The sequence below is a fragment of the Cervus canadensis genome, chromosome 3, assembly GCF_019320065.1.
Source record: "Cervus canadensis isolate Bull #8, Minnesota chromosome 3, ASM1932006v1, whole genome shotgun sequence".
Lineage (NCBI taxonomy): Eukaryota > Metazoa > Chordata > Mammalia > Artiodactyla > Cervidae > Cervus > Cervus canadensis.
This window is the reverse complement of record NC_057388.1, coordinates 56,993,320-57,011,025: the sequence shown is the minus strand read 5'-3', so window position 1 is coordinate 57,011,025 and position 17,706 is coordinate 56,993,320. Positions and strand designations below refer to the sequence as shown.

Genomic DNA, 17,706 nt, shown 5'->3' with positions numbered 1-17,706 from the left:
GGACTTTGGCTAAGTGAGCAACTGTAAAAGGGTAACAGAAAGCTGGGAGGGAAGTTGGTGAGCAGTAGCACTTGGACATGCTGGTCTTATTTTGAGTAAGTCTTAGCCTGTTCTTTCTAGAAATTTCTCACTTCTCAAGCTGAGGTAAACTCAAGAGACTAGCAGTGCTAACATGAAGCCCAGGAGTCAATATGGCATAATCAAAGAAGACTGTCATCCTCAACAGATTTGGGGGAGAGTTAAGAAAATTAAGTGGTACAAACATATATTGTGGAGCTAAATGCACAATTTACATTCATTTGCAACACTTCAAAAATTTGCTGCATATACTTTCATAGCTTGTCTATTTACTAGGTTAAGTCTGTTTCTCCATGACTATTTGCAGAGTGCCTGCAGTGCTCACAGGACTTCACTGGATGTAGCAAAAGTCATTAGGATGACAGGCAGACATGAGGGGCAAAGCCAAAGAGCTCGAGGAGAAAGAGCTCCCTCAGTTCTTAGTGGCAACTTAAAGAAGGACGGTGGCAACACTTGTGTCTCAGGTCTGGGAAATATGGACAGTGACTCATCAACTCTGCCTGTACTACAGGGAAAAACAGGAATAGGAAAGATCTCTTGTGCAACATAATTCTACATTCATAAACTACTGAAATCAGTGGCTACTTATCATGATGGTTGAAGACAATCGTCTTCTTTGCAATGTTGTAGTCACTGTTTGTTTAAAGAAACACAAAAGGCTACCTGGAAACCTGGAAATCTACCATAACACTACAGTGTAGAGCTGACAGATTTTCCTCCTTCCAGGGGACTAAATTCTCTTGACTTCTTTTTTTTTGTTTGTTTTCAGATCTGAAATCCCTGGGCTTCCCAGGTGGCTCAGTGGTAAAGAATCTGCCTGCCAACATAGGAGACGTGGGTTTGATCCCTGGGTTGGGAAGATTCTTGGAGAAGAAAATGGCAACCCACTCCAGTATTCTTGCCTGGAAAATTCCATGGACAGAGGATCCTGGCAGGTTATAGTCCATGCGGTTGCAAAAGAGCTGGACTTCACTGAGCATGCATGGGCACCCAAAATCCCTGATGTGTATGTATTTATTTATATATTTATTTATTATTATTGGAGTATAATTTCTTTACAATGTTGCTTTAGTCTTTGCTATACAATCAAGTGAATCAACTATATGTGTATATATATCCTTCCCTGTTGAATCTCCTTCCCACGCCCATACCTCCCTGCCACCCCCCTCCATCCCATTCCTCTAGGTTATCACGGAGCACTGAGCTGAGTTTCCCGTGTTACACATCAGTTTCCTTTAGCTATCCATATTACACATGGTAGTGCATATATGTCAAAAATTTTTCCCAATTTGTCCCACCCTCTTCTTCTGCCCTGGAATCTCTGGACTTTTAAGACACCACTGTCTTTTGGTTTTCCTTCTACCTCTGACTACCTCTTCTCTTATCCCATAGAAGTTCCTCTTTGTCTACCACTAAAATGGTAGAGAGCAAAAGATCTGTGCATCATCAATGTGCGTGATGTGTTCTGCTCCTCCCATCAAATAAGAAGTCTTGGATGGATGACAGAATATTGGAAAAAGGGCTGAAGGGCTTGGGAAGGTTGTTTTGATTCATAGACAAATGGGTGGATACTGAGCCAGTCTCTCCCTCGGGATAAAGGCTGGAGTCATTAGCTCTGGGAAGGTTTAGAGGCATCATAACTTGTGTGTCTGTCTTGAAGGCAGAGCAGCTATAAAAGAAGCGGAGAGGCCGGCTCCAGCCAGCACAGCACACTGACGTGTTGGGTGAGACAGTTTCAGTGTTAGCCACTGGTGGCAGCTTGATTTGCAGTTTCTTTTATGGTAAGCAAAACATGTATTTTCTTTTCAAAACCCAGCATGATGTTACTAGTTCCCCAATCCCTTTGGGCAATGAATGAGTGGATTGTGTCACTAAAAGCAATTAGCAAGAAGCAGTGAGAACATTAGCAAAGATTGTTTACTAGCCTTTAAAGAGAAAGCAGGAGTTAATATGGAGGTCTTTCAGTCAATTACAAATGTTATTACATTAATAGCCATTTTTAATTCCCCAAACTAAAAAACTGAAAATATGGAGATAATTTTGTGCTTCACTTTTTTTCCTGTGTGTATGTGTGTGTGTGTGTGCGTGTACATGTGTGTGTGTTTGAAGGATCAGAGAGAAAAGCTGGTTTCAAAGCTCACAGCCTGGTAAGAAGGTCTCCAGGGCTGATTAAAGTTATTCCCAATGTCACATAGATCATTATGGAGCTAATCACCCCTGACAACTGTAATTCTTGCAGTAATATTTGATAGAAGTTTCTGCACCACTGCAAATAGTCTGTACCTGCTTTATTCAATAGTAAGAAAAGAAAATTTGAATTTTATTTAATTTTAATTAACTCAAATAGCCATAGGTGGCCACACGGAACAGTACAGTTCACTGACTATCTTCATATCCAAGCTGCAGATAAGTGTAGAGTTGGCCAGCAGGTCTTTAGGGCAGATGGGCAAGCTGAATAATAGCTACCATTGTTGAGTAGGAAATGAGGTTTGTAAAGTGAGGCACAGGCCACAGCAAGAACTGAGTCCTGATTGACTCTATCGTGGACTCAGGGACATCCTTGTATTGTGTGCAAAGCCTACAGCTAGCAGCTGGCTGCTGGCCCAGGGGGCCCTAAGTATCCTGTGTTCGGGAGACAGGTGACCTTTACTAAAGCGAATTCTTATGGCACTTCCACTAAGATTTTGAATCTTTCCTAGGTTAACCTAAAATGTGCAGTGTCTTCAGTGTGCTCAGGGGAAGGTCCACTTCAAACCTTCCCACGTTACAAAACATAAGCGATCCTAGCGATGTTTTTAAAAGGAAATATTCTTGAGTTCAGTGAAGGAAGACAACAACCACAGATACAGAATGAAGGTCATTCTGCCTTTCAAATCGTCCTCACTACACTGAACATTTTTCAGAATAGAGACTCCTGTTTTGATTCAGAATTCTGCCTCCCCGGAGACTCTTGTTTCACAGCAAAAGATAACACCAGAGCCCTGAAGACATTTTCAAGATGGTTTAGCTTAACTGATGCTTTGGAGTCCACAGACCTTAGTTATACACCTGGCCTTGACACATCAGCTATGGAGTTTTAGCCAAATTATAAAAATCCTTATGGACTCCTACAGTTCCTTTGTCAGATAACACTAAAAATTATGTGAGTAAAACATATATAGAGTACCTGTCATTCATCTTTCACAGAGCCAGCTCTCAAATATCAGTACCTTGGTATCTTTCAACAGTAACCCCTCTCATCCACACTACTGGATGATTATCTGTTATTCTGATCTATTGGAAAGTGCCTTTTTCCCTGAAAATAATCTGGCTTTTATTCTTTTGACAATGTACATTTTATATATATTTGCCTTTTTTGTAACAATGAGTTATGATAAGGTTTAATGAAATATTAAAAGAAAACTTAAGTCCAAGAGGAAGAAACAACTGGTGCCCCAAATGGGCTGAAAATACCACTTGGTTGTAGGTCTTTGGAGAGAAATGAAAGGGCAAGGCAGGTACACCAACTGTGGCTGAAGTGCAGGGGCATGCCAACTCCTCTGGGTGCACATTTTGTTCATCCCTGGGTTTCAAATTAGATTTGTCAAGTTAATGCTTAGAGAAGGGATGCTGGTCAACAAAATGGGCACTGTCTGAAAAGAGAAGTAGAAATTGCATGCTATGATTTCTTGAAAATGACACTCCAACGTGTGTAGCCCTGGGCTCTAATCAAGACTACTCAATGCAAGTGATTCTGAAAGACCCTAATCTCTGAAAAGGAAGGAAAAGAGGAGGCAGTTCCGAGCCTGTAAGATTCTCATGAAGCAAATAATGGCTGGAATGTAGGCAGCTTCTGAGATTTCATCTTAACTCTCTTGAGAAGCCCAGGGAACACAGATGCAAGGCAAATTTATCATAAAAGACTGTGGACAAGAGCCTTTCACACTCCACAGTGAGTGCGGGACAGAGTGAAGCAGATATGTGACAGTCACTGCCACTCCATGGCCTGTGTTTAAAAACCTATATTCTAGGGACTTCCCTGGTGGTCCAGTGGTTAAGACTTTGCCTTCCAATGCAGGGGGTGCAGGTTCAATCCCTCGTCAAGGAGCTAAGATCCCACATGCCTTGTGGCCAAAAAACCAAAACATAAAACAGAAACAATTTTGTAACAAATTCAATAAAGACTTTAAAAAATAGTCCACATCCAAAAAAAAATCTTTAAAAAATCAAAAAATAAGAATCTATATTCTGAGTAACTATAAATTAAAATACTAAATGTCATTAATGAATATTTGACAATGTGCTGAGCACTCGACTAAGTGCTATGCATGCATGATTTTATCTAACTCTTGAAACAATTTGATATAGAAACTGAGATTGTCCTCACTTAACAGATGAGGAAAGAGAAGCACAGAGAGATTTATTAGGTTGCCCAAGGCTAACCAGCTAGCAGGCAGGGAGGTAGGACATGAACACAGCGTGGTGCATCTCCCATGATTTACTGCCTCTCAGTTCTTCTGTGGTCAAAATTCCCAGAAATCCACATTTGTATATATCTCTATTGGACTAACCAAGCAGCAGAGTTGCAAATGAGGCAGACAGAATGATGGGCAAGTAGAAACTCAGGGACCTTCTAGCCAAACATGGCATGATTAAGGGCTCTACATCTGCTCCTCCCCTTTCCAGTTCTGTGGGACAGGAGGCTCTTTCCTACATTCCCCTAGAAAGTTAGTATGTAAATACACTCATCTGTGTCTAACTCCCTGTCGGACAAGTTTAGAGGGAGTGTGGTCATGCATGGGCCCTTTGTGCTTGCTCTTTAACCAGGGATATATTTCATGGGTGTCCCCATCTCATATCTCACCTTTCTCAAAGGGACTCAAATAATTTTACACCATGTCCTCATTAATGTGTGTAAATCTGAATGGAATGTTTGGATGGGGTGATAGGAAACCAATTTCAGCACAGTCTGCTTTGAATCTCTATTTTTAAGCACACAAAGCTAGTCACCAGATTTTAAATCAATTTACCAAACCCCAAAAAGCCTTCCTTTCTGCACTTGGAAGGATGATTTTATACTAAACACAGATGGTCATGCTCCCTAGGGAGTTTAACTAATAAATTTATAGTCTAGATGCTAATCATTTTTTGCTCATTAGGTAATTCATTTTTAGAAAACCAAAAAAGTTGAACATTTGGAAATAAAGCTTTTTTAGCCAAAAAACTGTAATTATGACATCTAGAAACAGAATTATTCTAATAGAAGCTACTCATTTCAGCCTAGAAAGGGAGGTCTCGTGGTGGAGTAGACTGGAAGGTTAAATTGGCTTCTCTGAATTATTATTATATTCAGAAGAATTGTATCAATAGCTGGCCATGAATGGGGGCATTTGGTGGCATGGGTCTCTTTGCTACCTCTCCCCTCCCCACTTCTGTGCTCTCTCCCCAATGTCAAGTAAATAAAAACTTTATAAATTACCTAATGTGGGCAATACACCCTGACTATTGATTTTGCCAAAGGCAACGAGGCAATCAGGGCATATAACAGACAATCTGGCTAGCTGAAATAACAGATCATCTGATCTTGTACTCCCACTTAACGGATGAGAAACTGTGGACCTGGGAGGTCATGTGTCCTGCCAGAAGACACTCAAGTGGTTCCTCACAGAGTTGAGAAGCCTAGAACCAAGCCTACTCACCCCCAGCTCCTTGTTCTTTCCTACAGGGTCTTCCAGAATAAAAGAGTAGCTAGCTTCTACCCCCCCGTCCTGACCCCCGCTTTTTTTAGCTGCTAAGAGATGCATTCATGACCACTTTTCTTCCTCACAGTAAATTCAGGAGACAGGCATTGTTATCCCCATTCCATGGGGGAACAGCCCAAGATCACGGAGCTGGAGAGGAAGAGGCCGGATGGCACTCACGTCCTCTGGCTCCAGGGCTCCTGTTCTCCTCACTGTGCCACACTCTTTTCCTGGAGCAGCATCCACTCTGATGAAGGTGACCAAATGCAGGGGATGCAGCGAAGAAGGAGCAGTGAGTCAGTCTTTCCATGGCTGAATGGGAGAGATAAGTCCCTTCCTCCTGCTGCGAGCCTTTCTCAGTCCCAGCTGCAACTCAGCTCTTTCTTATTCTGCCCATTCTCCCCTCCTGAGGCCCAGCCTGAAGCTCACTGTCATGGTTTCTTATCCCCTGGGAATGACCTGCATTTTCATTCATCAAGGAAGTTTTGCCTTTGGACATTTCTTAATATGATTTTTAATGGGTGCGTTTGAAATACTTTGAATTTACCCAACATTCAGCACAAAGCCATTAAAAGTAAATGGCTGGGAGGATGGGTTCAGTATAAACATGAAGTGATGTATGTCATTAGTGGATGGGCTCTGTGATCAAGCAGGGCATCCATCAGGTTTCAAAAACATCTGCCAGGGTTTCTCCGGGGCCATAACTGATGTTTGTTCTTGGTACGGCTGCTAATGCTTATTCTTTTTCCTGACTGTTCCTGAATCTCTTCACCTCTCCCTGAGCCTAATATTTCAATTTTATTTTCTATTTGTTTCTAGGACAGTATGATATGAATACTTTGACTTTGCAATCAGCCATATGTCAAGAAAGCAATCAAAGGAGTTTACCTTCCTGGATAAGAAACAGCTGGACATGCTTCCCACCTACTGGAACTAGTTTAATGGCACCCATTCTGACTCAATATTTTGGGATTAAAATTTATAGAGACAATTCAGAAATTTCTCTTGCAAGATTATGAAAACTGATTCTGTCCCACCTTGGTTCACTGTTACTTACAGCTATGAATAAAATATTCTGACTTGGAAGAGAATCAGTGTGGGGATTTGAAAACAAGGGCCATCCATGCTGAAAATTCCAAGATCAAATCCAACAGTGGGTGGATTCACTCCTGATAGCATAGTGAATCATTAAAAGTTAGGGCCATAGAGATGCTGGAGTTTAAATCCCTACTCTTCTGTGACTGGGCAAGTTACTTTGTACCCCACTGCTTTAGTTCCCTCACTGCCTTAGTTTATCTATCTGTAAACTGCATGTAATCACAGTAGCTACTTCATAAGATTACCGGGAAGATGAAATGCATTAACATAGGTCAAGTGAGAGCCTGGCACAGGGTAAACACTCAGTAATGTTAGCTGTTGTGGAACCACTAGTGGCAGACATGAGGCATGAAATGGTTCAGGTGATGCTTCAGTTCCATGGGTCTTCTGCTGATTTTAGATTTTGATTCTTCCTGGGTCTACATGGGAAATTAAAACTTACCTGGAATAAGTTACAGCTATTCTTCTTCTGAGTACAATGCTGCTTAGCCGACCCTTAAACCAACACCCATACCCATGTGATTCCTTAGGGAGCAGGCCACTGTTCTTCCTTGCTAGGTCTGGAAACAATACCTTGCCTCCGCCGGCAGTTGAGTTTCCTAAAGCAGGTCCCTTCTACGAGGCGGTTCAGGCGTTGTTGTTTGATCAGCTCCAAGATTTCTGGCTGAATCTTCTCCTTTAGTTCCCTGCAAAAGGATAAACACATATTCCACAACGCACCTTGAAAACAGCACTTGGCTGAAGGGGCACCAAGGCAGAGAGGGCAGGTGCGTAAAAGCGCCATCTTTTCCCAAACATCCCCAGACCTCCTAGGTTGGCGCTTTAGAGAATCATTTATTAAGCATCAGTAAACAGGGTTATATTCTGCAGTAACTGCATAGATTCTCTGACATTTACAGAATACCCACAAGAGCACCAATCACTTCAGTGACGTTTTTCTAGACCGACGTCTCCAGAGACATTTTGTCTCTTGTTTTATAAAGTCACAGATACAAATTTATGCAAAAATTCATTTACTGCTTCTGAAACAGTGAATCTCTGGTCATATTCTACTCCTTATAGCAGATAAACTAGACTACATTTGTGATCTGACCAAACAGGAGTGTTGGACAACCATGGGGTGACTACGATACAGCAAACACAGGGTGGGTGAAGCAAAGACCACCTACAAAGGGGAATAACATATCATCCAAGATTTCAGCCCACAGAGATTGGGATGATGAGGGCATAAATTAAGGATTATTTGCATCTTGTCTCAGGCTAATACAATGTAACTTAGGTATATGCTGTAAAGATACAATAATAGAGTACAGTGGGTTGTAAACCTTTTTTTTCAAGAGCAGAGATTTTTTTTTATCCTGTGAAATTTTAGGTAGCACCCTCGCATTTGAGTATATTAAAGCTAGAGTTTTTCTAGTTGAGGATGTATAGAGAGACCTAGAGTCTAGCCCTCAGAGCAGTATTGAAAGCACTGACCCAAACTCAAAAGACTAGGATTTCCATCAAGGCTCTGCTCATGATCGGCATTTCATGTAGCTCCTCTAAGCTTCTCCTCATCTGTAAAATGAGAATACGAATGTTTCCTTCCAAAGGGGACAGTGTGAGTGTAAGTGAGCTGTGAGCACTGGGCAGGAATGCCAAGTGTTTCTGGATTTGCTTAGATAATACTCTTGCATTTCCTCAGGACAAACATTTCTTGTGCCCATAACACACTGTAGTCAAGGCTCACATTTTTCATAAGCTTCATCCTTAACGCTGGGCTCACTCTGGATCGTAGGCAATCTATCTTCACGTGGTATTCTGTTCCCAGGTATGAAAGGCACTACACATTCAGTCAGTGTGTGCTATGAGCCAGGCAGTGTACTAGGCAAATGTAGTTCATTTAACTCCCTTCTCTCCTCCCCACCAAAGAACCCCCAACTTTGGGGAACAGGTATTATCATCAGTCCCATCTCACAGATGGAGAAACAGCTTACAGAAGTGAAGCCCTGAATAGGAATACACAATTAAGTGTTTCTTGTGCAAACTGCTTCTATTCACTCTTGAGAAAAAAAATAAAGAATAAAAAGTGATATGAAAGGATCTGGCCATCTCACCAGGTATGCTAGTAAGCTGTTGATATATATTTGGATTTAAATCACCTCAAATACCAGGGCATTTGACACTGTTCCATCTGACCATTTTTAAAGCTGAATGTGGATATTCACCCCAATGATACAGCTTGGTGGGTCTGCTCCATGTGCATTTACTTTTCTGATGTGGGTCTCATCTCAGGCATTCAGATCACTAACATTATCTATTATCAGCATTCAGTTTTTGTAGAATGGACTCAGAACTGCAGTTTTGATGAACCCTGCTCTGAATGGACAAGAAGGTGGGAGGCAGCCAAGGTAGTCACACATGAAAATAAATCACTGCTCCTGGCTTCAAGTTGGGGTAATGACGTGGAGAAATCATGCGAGAGAGAAACTGGGAATTTCATCAATTCTTAGGTTAGAGATGCATCTTTAAAGAATAGTTTTCCTAGGCTAGAGTTAGCTATTAAAATGGAGATGAAGATGCAGAGATGAGGACCAAAAGGAGGAATAACTGAAAGATCTTTATGATTTACGATTTTTAGTGTAAGAGCCAGATGTTGTTATCATAGCACCTTCTGTTATGAACCATCTTTGGGGATGGACTGTCAGAATAAGTGGATCTGCTGCTACAAGGGTTACCTTTTCTTGTTATGAACCCCAAGGACCCCAAAACGTGTTTAGGCAATGAAGAAAATGGAAGAGCTTTTTTCTTTTTTGTAAGTGATGTTCTCTTCTTTCCTGCAAATGGGCTCAGTATCTACAAAATTCACTCATATTAGGAAAATATATATAATCCCTACATGGTGTTTCTGTGAATGAGATACGACCTCTAGGGGAATCCTGGTAATAACCATGGGGTGGAATTGAGCTTTGAGATCCTCAGCTTGGGGCCCATGAGGCCAAGGTCAGGGGTTCAATATTTATCACTTTGATAAATATTCCTCTATTTCTAGCTAACAGCTTTGTAAATAAATAAAAGGAGGAAGATTAAAGGAGGTAGAATAAATGAGTGTGTAAAGAGCAGTTCAAAGTCTAGCACTGTTTTTGGAAGAGGATTCCAAGTCTAAGTCCAATGAGAACAGTGACATATGCAGAGGACAGACAGCACCACTAGACTGGTGAGCCTCCTTCCTGGACCTCGTGTTCATCTAGAACAGAGGTTGCATTGAACACTGGCATTGGCTATGAAAGCTATGAGCAAAACTTGTGACCAGTCTTTAACAAGGATGTAGATTTGCAGGTCAGCCTGTAGCCATATTTCTGGCTCTGTTTTTCCTTTTTCTTCTTCACCTACTTTTACTGTACACTCCGAGATAAGATGAGGTGTAAGCAAATATATTCACAGTGTCAGTTTTACCATTTCTATATTGATAGTGTGACAACTTGTTAAATTCTGGTTATTGACTTATAATAAGAGTGACTATTTCTCAGAGTGTTTGTTAAGTGCAGGGCATATACTAAGGGCTCTTCATGTATTACTTCATTGAGTCTTCTGAACAACTCAACAATGTAGACATTTTATCAACTTTATTTTTAGAAATGAGAAAAACAGTTTAGAATGGGTGACAGAACTTGACTGAGGAGCCACATTTGCAAGTGATGGCCTGGGAATCTGATCCCAAGTCTGTTAGCTCCTGGGTCTGCGTTTTCCACATTTTGCTACTCTGCTTCCATGGTGTTTGTCCCTGCAGCTCCCCTCCCCCCAACATCATGGCAAATGATCTATCTGGGGGCTTTTTAAGCTTTTTATATCCATTAACTCAGATCAATTGTGCAAATGAATTTATCCTCCCTGTAGTCACACGAAGTAGAAAGTAACAAATACCTCCTTCTGAAATAATTAAGTCAAGAGCTAAGAAAGAAAACAGGGCTTCTTCAACCCACTGAATACACAGTCTTCCAAAATATTTGTTCACCCAGAGTTTGCATTGTTCTTCTCAGGAAATATAAACATTATAAAAATGAGATGCACGCCTCGAGGGATCTGCGTGGCTCTGAGATTTGCTCCCACTCTGTGGGCAGCAGCCAGGCAAGGGGGAGAGGATGGTCAGCAGTGTTCTGCACCAGAGATCAACCATCCCACCCAGCCACTGCCCAGTCTACAAAATGAAAAGCTTTACCTGGATGACTTTAAAGTTGCCTTTCAGTTCTAAAATATGAATTCCTACGCCCCAAGCTTGGGTTAAATGTGTCTCCTGTGTGCTCTTGTGACAACCCATCCACCTGCGCTTCCTCTCACCTGGCACTGAGCACAGTCCCTGATAACCCCTGCTAGTCTCAGCTTTAAAGCCTGGCACAGCGACAGCCAAGTGTCTCTGCCTGTCCCAGCACCTCGGGACCTTGCAGGAAGGAGTTACTCAATACACACTTGTTAAGTGAATGAATGAATGAATACAATCATACATGGTTCTCTGCATTTTCTTTGTTGTGGGTTTATCCCATGAGCCACTGTGGCAGCATTTAGACTTCATCCAACTACAACAATGAGTTCCTGTCTAGCAGATCATTCTAACAGACCGAGCATCATTGGAGAAGCAGCTGGAGGCTGGTAGCCTCCTGCCTACTTCAGGGGCCAGGATAGGGACCAGGCTGGTTCATGGTCTCCCCCATGAAATAGCTCTGACAAGTTTTTATGACTTTACCAGAGCTCTGGTGGACCATGGTGCTTTTTAGTCCCATGCCCAAGTGATGATGCCAATGTATATACATACAGGAGATTTCTTTTGTATTTTCATAGCTTCTCTCTGTACAATAAGCATAAAGGTATATAATAATAAATGTAAAGACAAGAGTTTCTTATAAAAAAGGGAAAGAAAGGGAGATGAAACTTCAGAACATCATAGCAGAGCCTTGAGAAGTAAAGATATGAAGTCAAAGCAGGAGCAAAATGTTTGTACTTGACACGCACTTAACAGTCTTATTTGGAACAAAGTCATGGTCAAACATTAATTTAGAATCACTTGGCCTTTTGTACTTAACTGAAGTGGTCCCTTTAGACTCCTTTTAGGCTTTAAGAATTGTTGTCAAAAGCATAATAGAACTTTCTTGTATTCACACATCTGACGAAACAAACATTATGAAATCCAACATTTCAGTACTGTAGGTCCCAGGATGGGGCAAAGGGCCTCTGTCCCTCCTTGCAAAAGAGAAACTGCATCAGGTATCACCTCATACCAATCAGAATGGCCATCAATGAAAATCTACAAACAATCAATGCTGGAGAGGGTGTAGGGAAAAAGGAACCCTCCTATGCTGTTGGTAGGACTATAAATTGATACAGTCACTATGGAGAACAGTATGGAGGTTCCTTAAAAACTAAAAATTGAACTACCAGAGAATCCTGCAGCCCCACTCCTAAGTATATGTGTGGAGAAAACTATAATTCAAAAACACATATGCACCTCTATGTTCACGGCAGCACTATTTACAATAGCCAAGACATGGAAACAATGTAAATGTCCATTGACAGAGAAATGAATAAAGAAGATGTGGTACATATATACAAAGGAATACTACTAAGCTATGAAAAAAGAATAAGAAGAATAAAATAATGCCACTTGTAGCAACACAGATGGGCCTAGAGATGGGCTAAGTGAAGTAAGTCAAACAGAGGAAGAAATATCATATAATATCACTTATATGTGGAATCTAAAAAAAAAATGAATTATATAAATGAACTTATACCCAAAACAGAAATGGTCTTATATGTGGAATCTAAAAAAAAAAAAAAAATGAATGATATAAACGAACTTATACCCAAAACATGGTCACTTGTGGTTACCAAAGCAGATGAAGGGGATAAATTAGTAGTTTGGGATTAAAAATATACACACTGCTTTGCATAAAACAGATAACCAGAAAGGACCCACTGTATAGCATAGGGAAATATATTCAATATTTTGTAATGACCTATAAGGGAAAAGAGTATGAAAAAGTATCTATCTATCTATTACTTTGCTATACACCTGAAACTAACATGACATTGCAAGTCAACTATGTTTCAATAACAAACTCTTTTAATTAAAAAAAAAAGAAATAAACTGCGTCTCTGAGGAGTCAGCTGTTTATTCAAAGCTCTTTCTACTTGGTATTCAGGGGCTGTTATCTTCTTCTATTAATAGCTGATGACCAAAGCAAAACCCCAGCTCTGCCTCTCATGAGTGCTGCCTGCTGCTTGATGTGGGTATGGCTTAGGTTTTACATAGATGTGAGCTGCCCAAGGGGCTTCCCAGGTAGCTCAGTTTTAAAGAACCCGCTTGCCAATACAGGAGATGTAGGAGATGTGGGTTTGATCCCTGGGTCAGGAAGATCCCCTGGAGGAGGGAATGGCAACCCACTGCAAATGACAACTTGCTCCAGTATTCTTGCTTGGGAAATTCCATGGACAGAAGAGCCTAGCAGTGTACAGTTCATGGGGTCCAAACTGTCTCAAGCAACTGAGCGACTAAGCATGCATGAGCCACCAAAGGCCCCTCCCCTGCTGCCTAACCTCATCCCCCAAAAAGCTCACAGTTCTGCTCTGCAGCTTCTAATAATGCTTCTTAAGGCTTGAAAACAAACACAGAGTAGATGCTATAGCTTGGCTATGTTTTTTTCTGTGCATTTTTTAAAACTTCATCTTAGCCTTGTACTTGGCAAAGCAGCTCTGGTAGGGGAAATGAAGAATTAGGTACGGGATCTGTGGGCTGGCTCCTACACTTGCCAACAAGGTCCTTTCCTCTCTAGACTATATTCTGGTCCTCAAGTAGAAATAAGACTTGCCTTCCTCACACAGGTGTGAGGACATGATACGGCATAAGGAACACAAGGAGGTACTTTGCAAATCGCCAAGCACTAAACATATCAGATAAATTGAAACAAGAAACAGAAAGCAGGGATAAAGAAAAGGAATCAGAGAGAGAGATGTTGACGAGGTGCTTCATGACACCAATGATGTAAGATGGTTTCATAGGAAAGTTCAGAAGAAGCCACGTTCAGTCTTTCGAGGGAAGTATGAGAGTAAATATCAAACACATTCTTTACTTCCCATCCTGTTTCCTATTTTCTTCCCTATGAAGCATAAGGTAACAAAACTGACCTAGTTCTAAGAAAAGGACACAGGAAGATAAACAGGTCAATACTAAGAAAAGATAAAGGAAACAACAGTCTAAAACTGTGTTCACGTTCAAGGTTTAGAACATCATAAAGATGGAGATGAAATTACACAACCATTGCAAGTGCACCTGATGCAAAATCCTAAGAAAAGGAGCCCCCTGATTCTTCACCTCAGGCCTCTGGGTTGATAGCTACAAGAGATGTTCTGCTGATAGCCACATGAGATGTTCTGATGCGAGGCAGAGCCAGTGGGGCAGGGAGGCAGTAGGTTGCTCCGTTGCAAGCTCATGCTCCCTCCCACTTATGACACTTCAATGTTCTTCTTGTTTTAATTATTGCTAAGTCTCATTCTGTCTGAAGCAGAACATCTTGCCACTCAAGAGTGCCTATATAGACTATAGCTTTATGGACAAAACAAAAAAGATTGTCCCAAGTATTAGAAAAGTTTCCAGTCTTTTCAGCTGCAAATCCTTAGAGGACTCAGCAGTAACTGGGTCACTTCTTGGTTTAGATCCTCCTGCCAGCACCTCCTGCCTCCACCTCCCCGTAGCCCACCCCTGCCCAGCCTTTCTCAAGGAGTTGCTGAGACTTCAGGAACTGAGTAGAGATCTTTCACTGGTTTTCCATAAACAGACTGCAACACAGCCCAGCTGGGTGACAGGCTTTCACCCTAGAAATGGTGCGTCAGAGCTGTTAAAAGGCAGGGGTCAGAGGTAACTTACAAAATCGGGCGAGACTGGAAATCTTCCTGGTTCATCCTCTCAGACTGGCGGATTTTCAGGATTTCTGTGTAGCTCAGGTTCTGCAGTTTGCTCTTGAACTGGTCCAGGGAGCTAGGCTTGGTTGTAAGAGCTCTCATAACCTGTTCCTTCACCACCTGCATTACCTGTGAGATTGAAGGAAGACCATAATTTTCCTGGGGATTGTCCTTACCCATTCAGAAAAACCTTCTGAACAGATTATGTTTCCCTAGCCCCCTTCATTTGCAAGTTCCCTTCATTTGCACTTTTGGCCCTAACTTGGAGCGTGCTTTTCCAAAGAGTCAACTACTATGATATACAGCTTCCATTTCCTCCTATACTATTGGAATTGCAAGGAAATGGTGGATTGACTAACTTTGAATTGGGAAGGGAGAGGGAGACTTAGGGTGGGAGGGTATATACCTATTCATTTGCTTGATATATGATATGACTGTAGACAATGCAAAGTCAAGAACAAAAGGAGTCTAAGCAACAGCTAGAAGTATGCATAATCATTTTTTTCCAGGAGAAACTCTCTGAGACACAATTAACTCTGGAAGTTTGGTTGGCACTGGTTCAAGTGAATGTGAAATAATACCTACACCTGTCCCTCCTGGATTGCTTTCGCCATGGAGTTAAGGTCTGAGTGTTCATATAGATGATATATCCAGAAATGAGCATGTGGTATTGCCTCTCTGAGCCAGGCACTAAAAAAAGAGGTCTATTGAATTAGAACTGACACATCCCAGTGGAAGCCTCAAGAAAAAAGAAGAATATGGTAACTGGCTGCTTCCGGACAGGTCCAGACCACAAGGAGGCAATTAACCATTGCCTCTATTAATGTGGATTCATCTTCATCCAAATATCTAGAGCAGGAAAAGACCAGAAAACACACAGAGGCATCCAAGAGACTGTAACCTTGCTGCTTCTTTTCTTCAAATCCTCCATTACAAATGCTAACAACGATTGTTACCCTTGATAACATACCTACTATGAGCCAGATACTACGAAAGATATTTCATACATATTCTTTATTTTAATCTACTCAAATTCAGGATGTAGGTATCATCATTATTCCTATATGCAGACACTGAAGCTTTGAAAACTTTAGTCCAAAATTCTATAGATGACTGATAGGTGGTTGAGCTGAGATTTGATCTTAGGGCTGACTGTAAATGCTGTATTTTACTGCCTTCATACCAACATTCTGAGGTCATCTGCAACTTAAAAATAAGAGTAGATCACCAATGCACCTCAATTATGTGCTAGGTTCAGTGTCAGGCACTTTGCTGTTCATCAACTCATTTAATCCTCTTTTCAATACAGTAGAGTATATGTTTTTACTACTACTTTAAAGATAAGAAAATGGACTCAACATTGGGAAAAGAATCTGAAAAAGAATAGATATATGAATACGTATAATTAATCACTTTTCTGTACAGCTGAAACTAACACAACACTGTAAATCAAAAAGTACAACATTTAAAAAATATATAAGAAAATGGTTGCTGAAAAGGATTGAGAACTTCTCTAAGGTCACACATATCTAGTTGAAACCTAAGATACCTGTATGGTGAACAGAACATACACAGTGTTGAACAGCCCTGGGGTACCACCTATCCCATCATGATGAATGTGATCTCAGTATGCTCCTATGGCTTCTAAAAAGTTATTCATGCAACAATTCAAGCACAGTAGATAGTAACTGCTCACTGATGGGAAAAAAAAGTATTAGCTGCTCAGTCGTGTCTGACTCTTTGCGACCCTATGGAATGTAGCCCACCAGACTCCTCTATCTACGGGATTCTTCAGGCAAGCATGCTGGAGTGGGGTGCCAGGCCCTCCTCCAGGGCATCTTCCTGACCCAGGGATCAAACCCAGGTCTCCTGTGCTGCAGGCAGATTCTTTACCATCTGAGCCACCAGGGAATCCTACTCACTGACTAGTCCCACTAAAATGCCAATATTTCATGAAATTTTATTGAACAGAAATATCAGTCTTATAGCATGGAAAAGACTGTGGCAACCAGAACTTTCAAACCCGAGTGATGGCCAGGTGATGGGGAAAAAATCTCACCACCTCAAGTAATATTAGGCAGCTGAAATGTCCTCCACACACTGGACAGACTGTTGCACTGGCTGAGCTCTGTGTAATGGCATTGCCCCTCTCTGATGGTACAGGGTGCCTTCTCCAAGCGGATGTCTCTCCCATAGCCGTCCTGTTACAAATAAGGACCTGTCCAGGGATCTGCTGGGGTCCAGAGGCATTGAGACGCAGAACAAGAAAATGAATCCTTCTTGGTAGCAAAACCAAATGTGCCCTCAGAAAAACCAGAGCCTTGAGGGAACCCATAAGGGAACCCATAAGCCCACGAGTCCCCTCAACTCAGGGATGTCTGATAGCTCACTCTTCGGTCATCTGCATGCACACTGCTTGCCCTGCCCTCATGTAACCAGGAGTCCCATGTCAACCACATTTTCCTTTAGTCAACTGAACACGGCTGAACCAAGGGTAAGATGAGTCATAGGTGGCCAGGAGACAAACAGGTCTGTCTATTTTCAAGTGCTATCAACCCTTATTTTTCCTTATATGCTTCTAACCTTTAAGAATCCATGCTCACAGTAAGACTACCCACTACTAGGTAATCTATTCGCATTTTCATAGGGACTATCAGGCAAGAAGTATTTTATCACAAGAAATAAATCTAATTGCAGGAATCTTGAGAAACTTCAGAAGAAAATGTGAAGGATGACAGATCTATAGCATTCACTATGGATCTGCTTTATCCAGCAGGCAACACTATTCTCAGAGGACTGCCTGCCATGCTTGCCCTGTAAAGAAGAGGTTGCTGGTGATGTAAAAAACACCGATGTAAAGGCATGAAGGCAACTGTCCTCC

The 17,706-nt window shown here is 41.5% G+C and overlaps 1 protein-coding gene and 1 long non-coding RNA gene across 6 annotated transcripts in view; one reads left to right on the top strand and one right to left on the bottom strand.

The window, feature by feature from the left end:
• Positions 1 to 17,706, bottom strand: part of ELMO1 (engulfment and cell motility 1) — a 559,777-nt gene that overhangs the window by 25,823 nt on the left and 516,248 nt on the right. For all 5 annotated transcript variants that reach the window (XM_043463190.1, XM_043463189.1, XM_043463192.1 and 2 more), the window contains 2 exons: positions 14,791 to 14,954; positions 7,470 to 7,582 (listed from right to left, as the gene is read on the bottom strand). In XM_043463190.1, the coding sequence (XP_043319125.1) occupies positions 7,470 to 7,582; positions 14,791 to 14,954 (277 nt within the window). The remainder of the gene's footprint in view (positions 1 to 7,469; positions 7,583 to 14,790; positions 14,955 to 17,706) is intronic.
• Positions 956 to 6,732, top strand: LOC122438381. Its single transcript, XR_006268535.1, has 3 exons — positions 956 to 1,084; positions 1,739 to 1,859; positions 6,618 to 6,732. It is a non-coding gene; the product is annotated as an uncharacterized LOC122438381 (long non-coding RNA).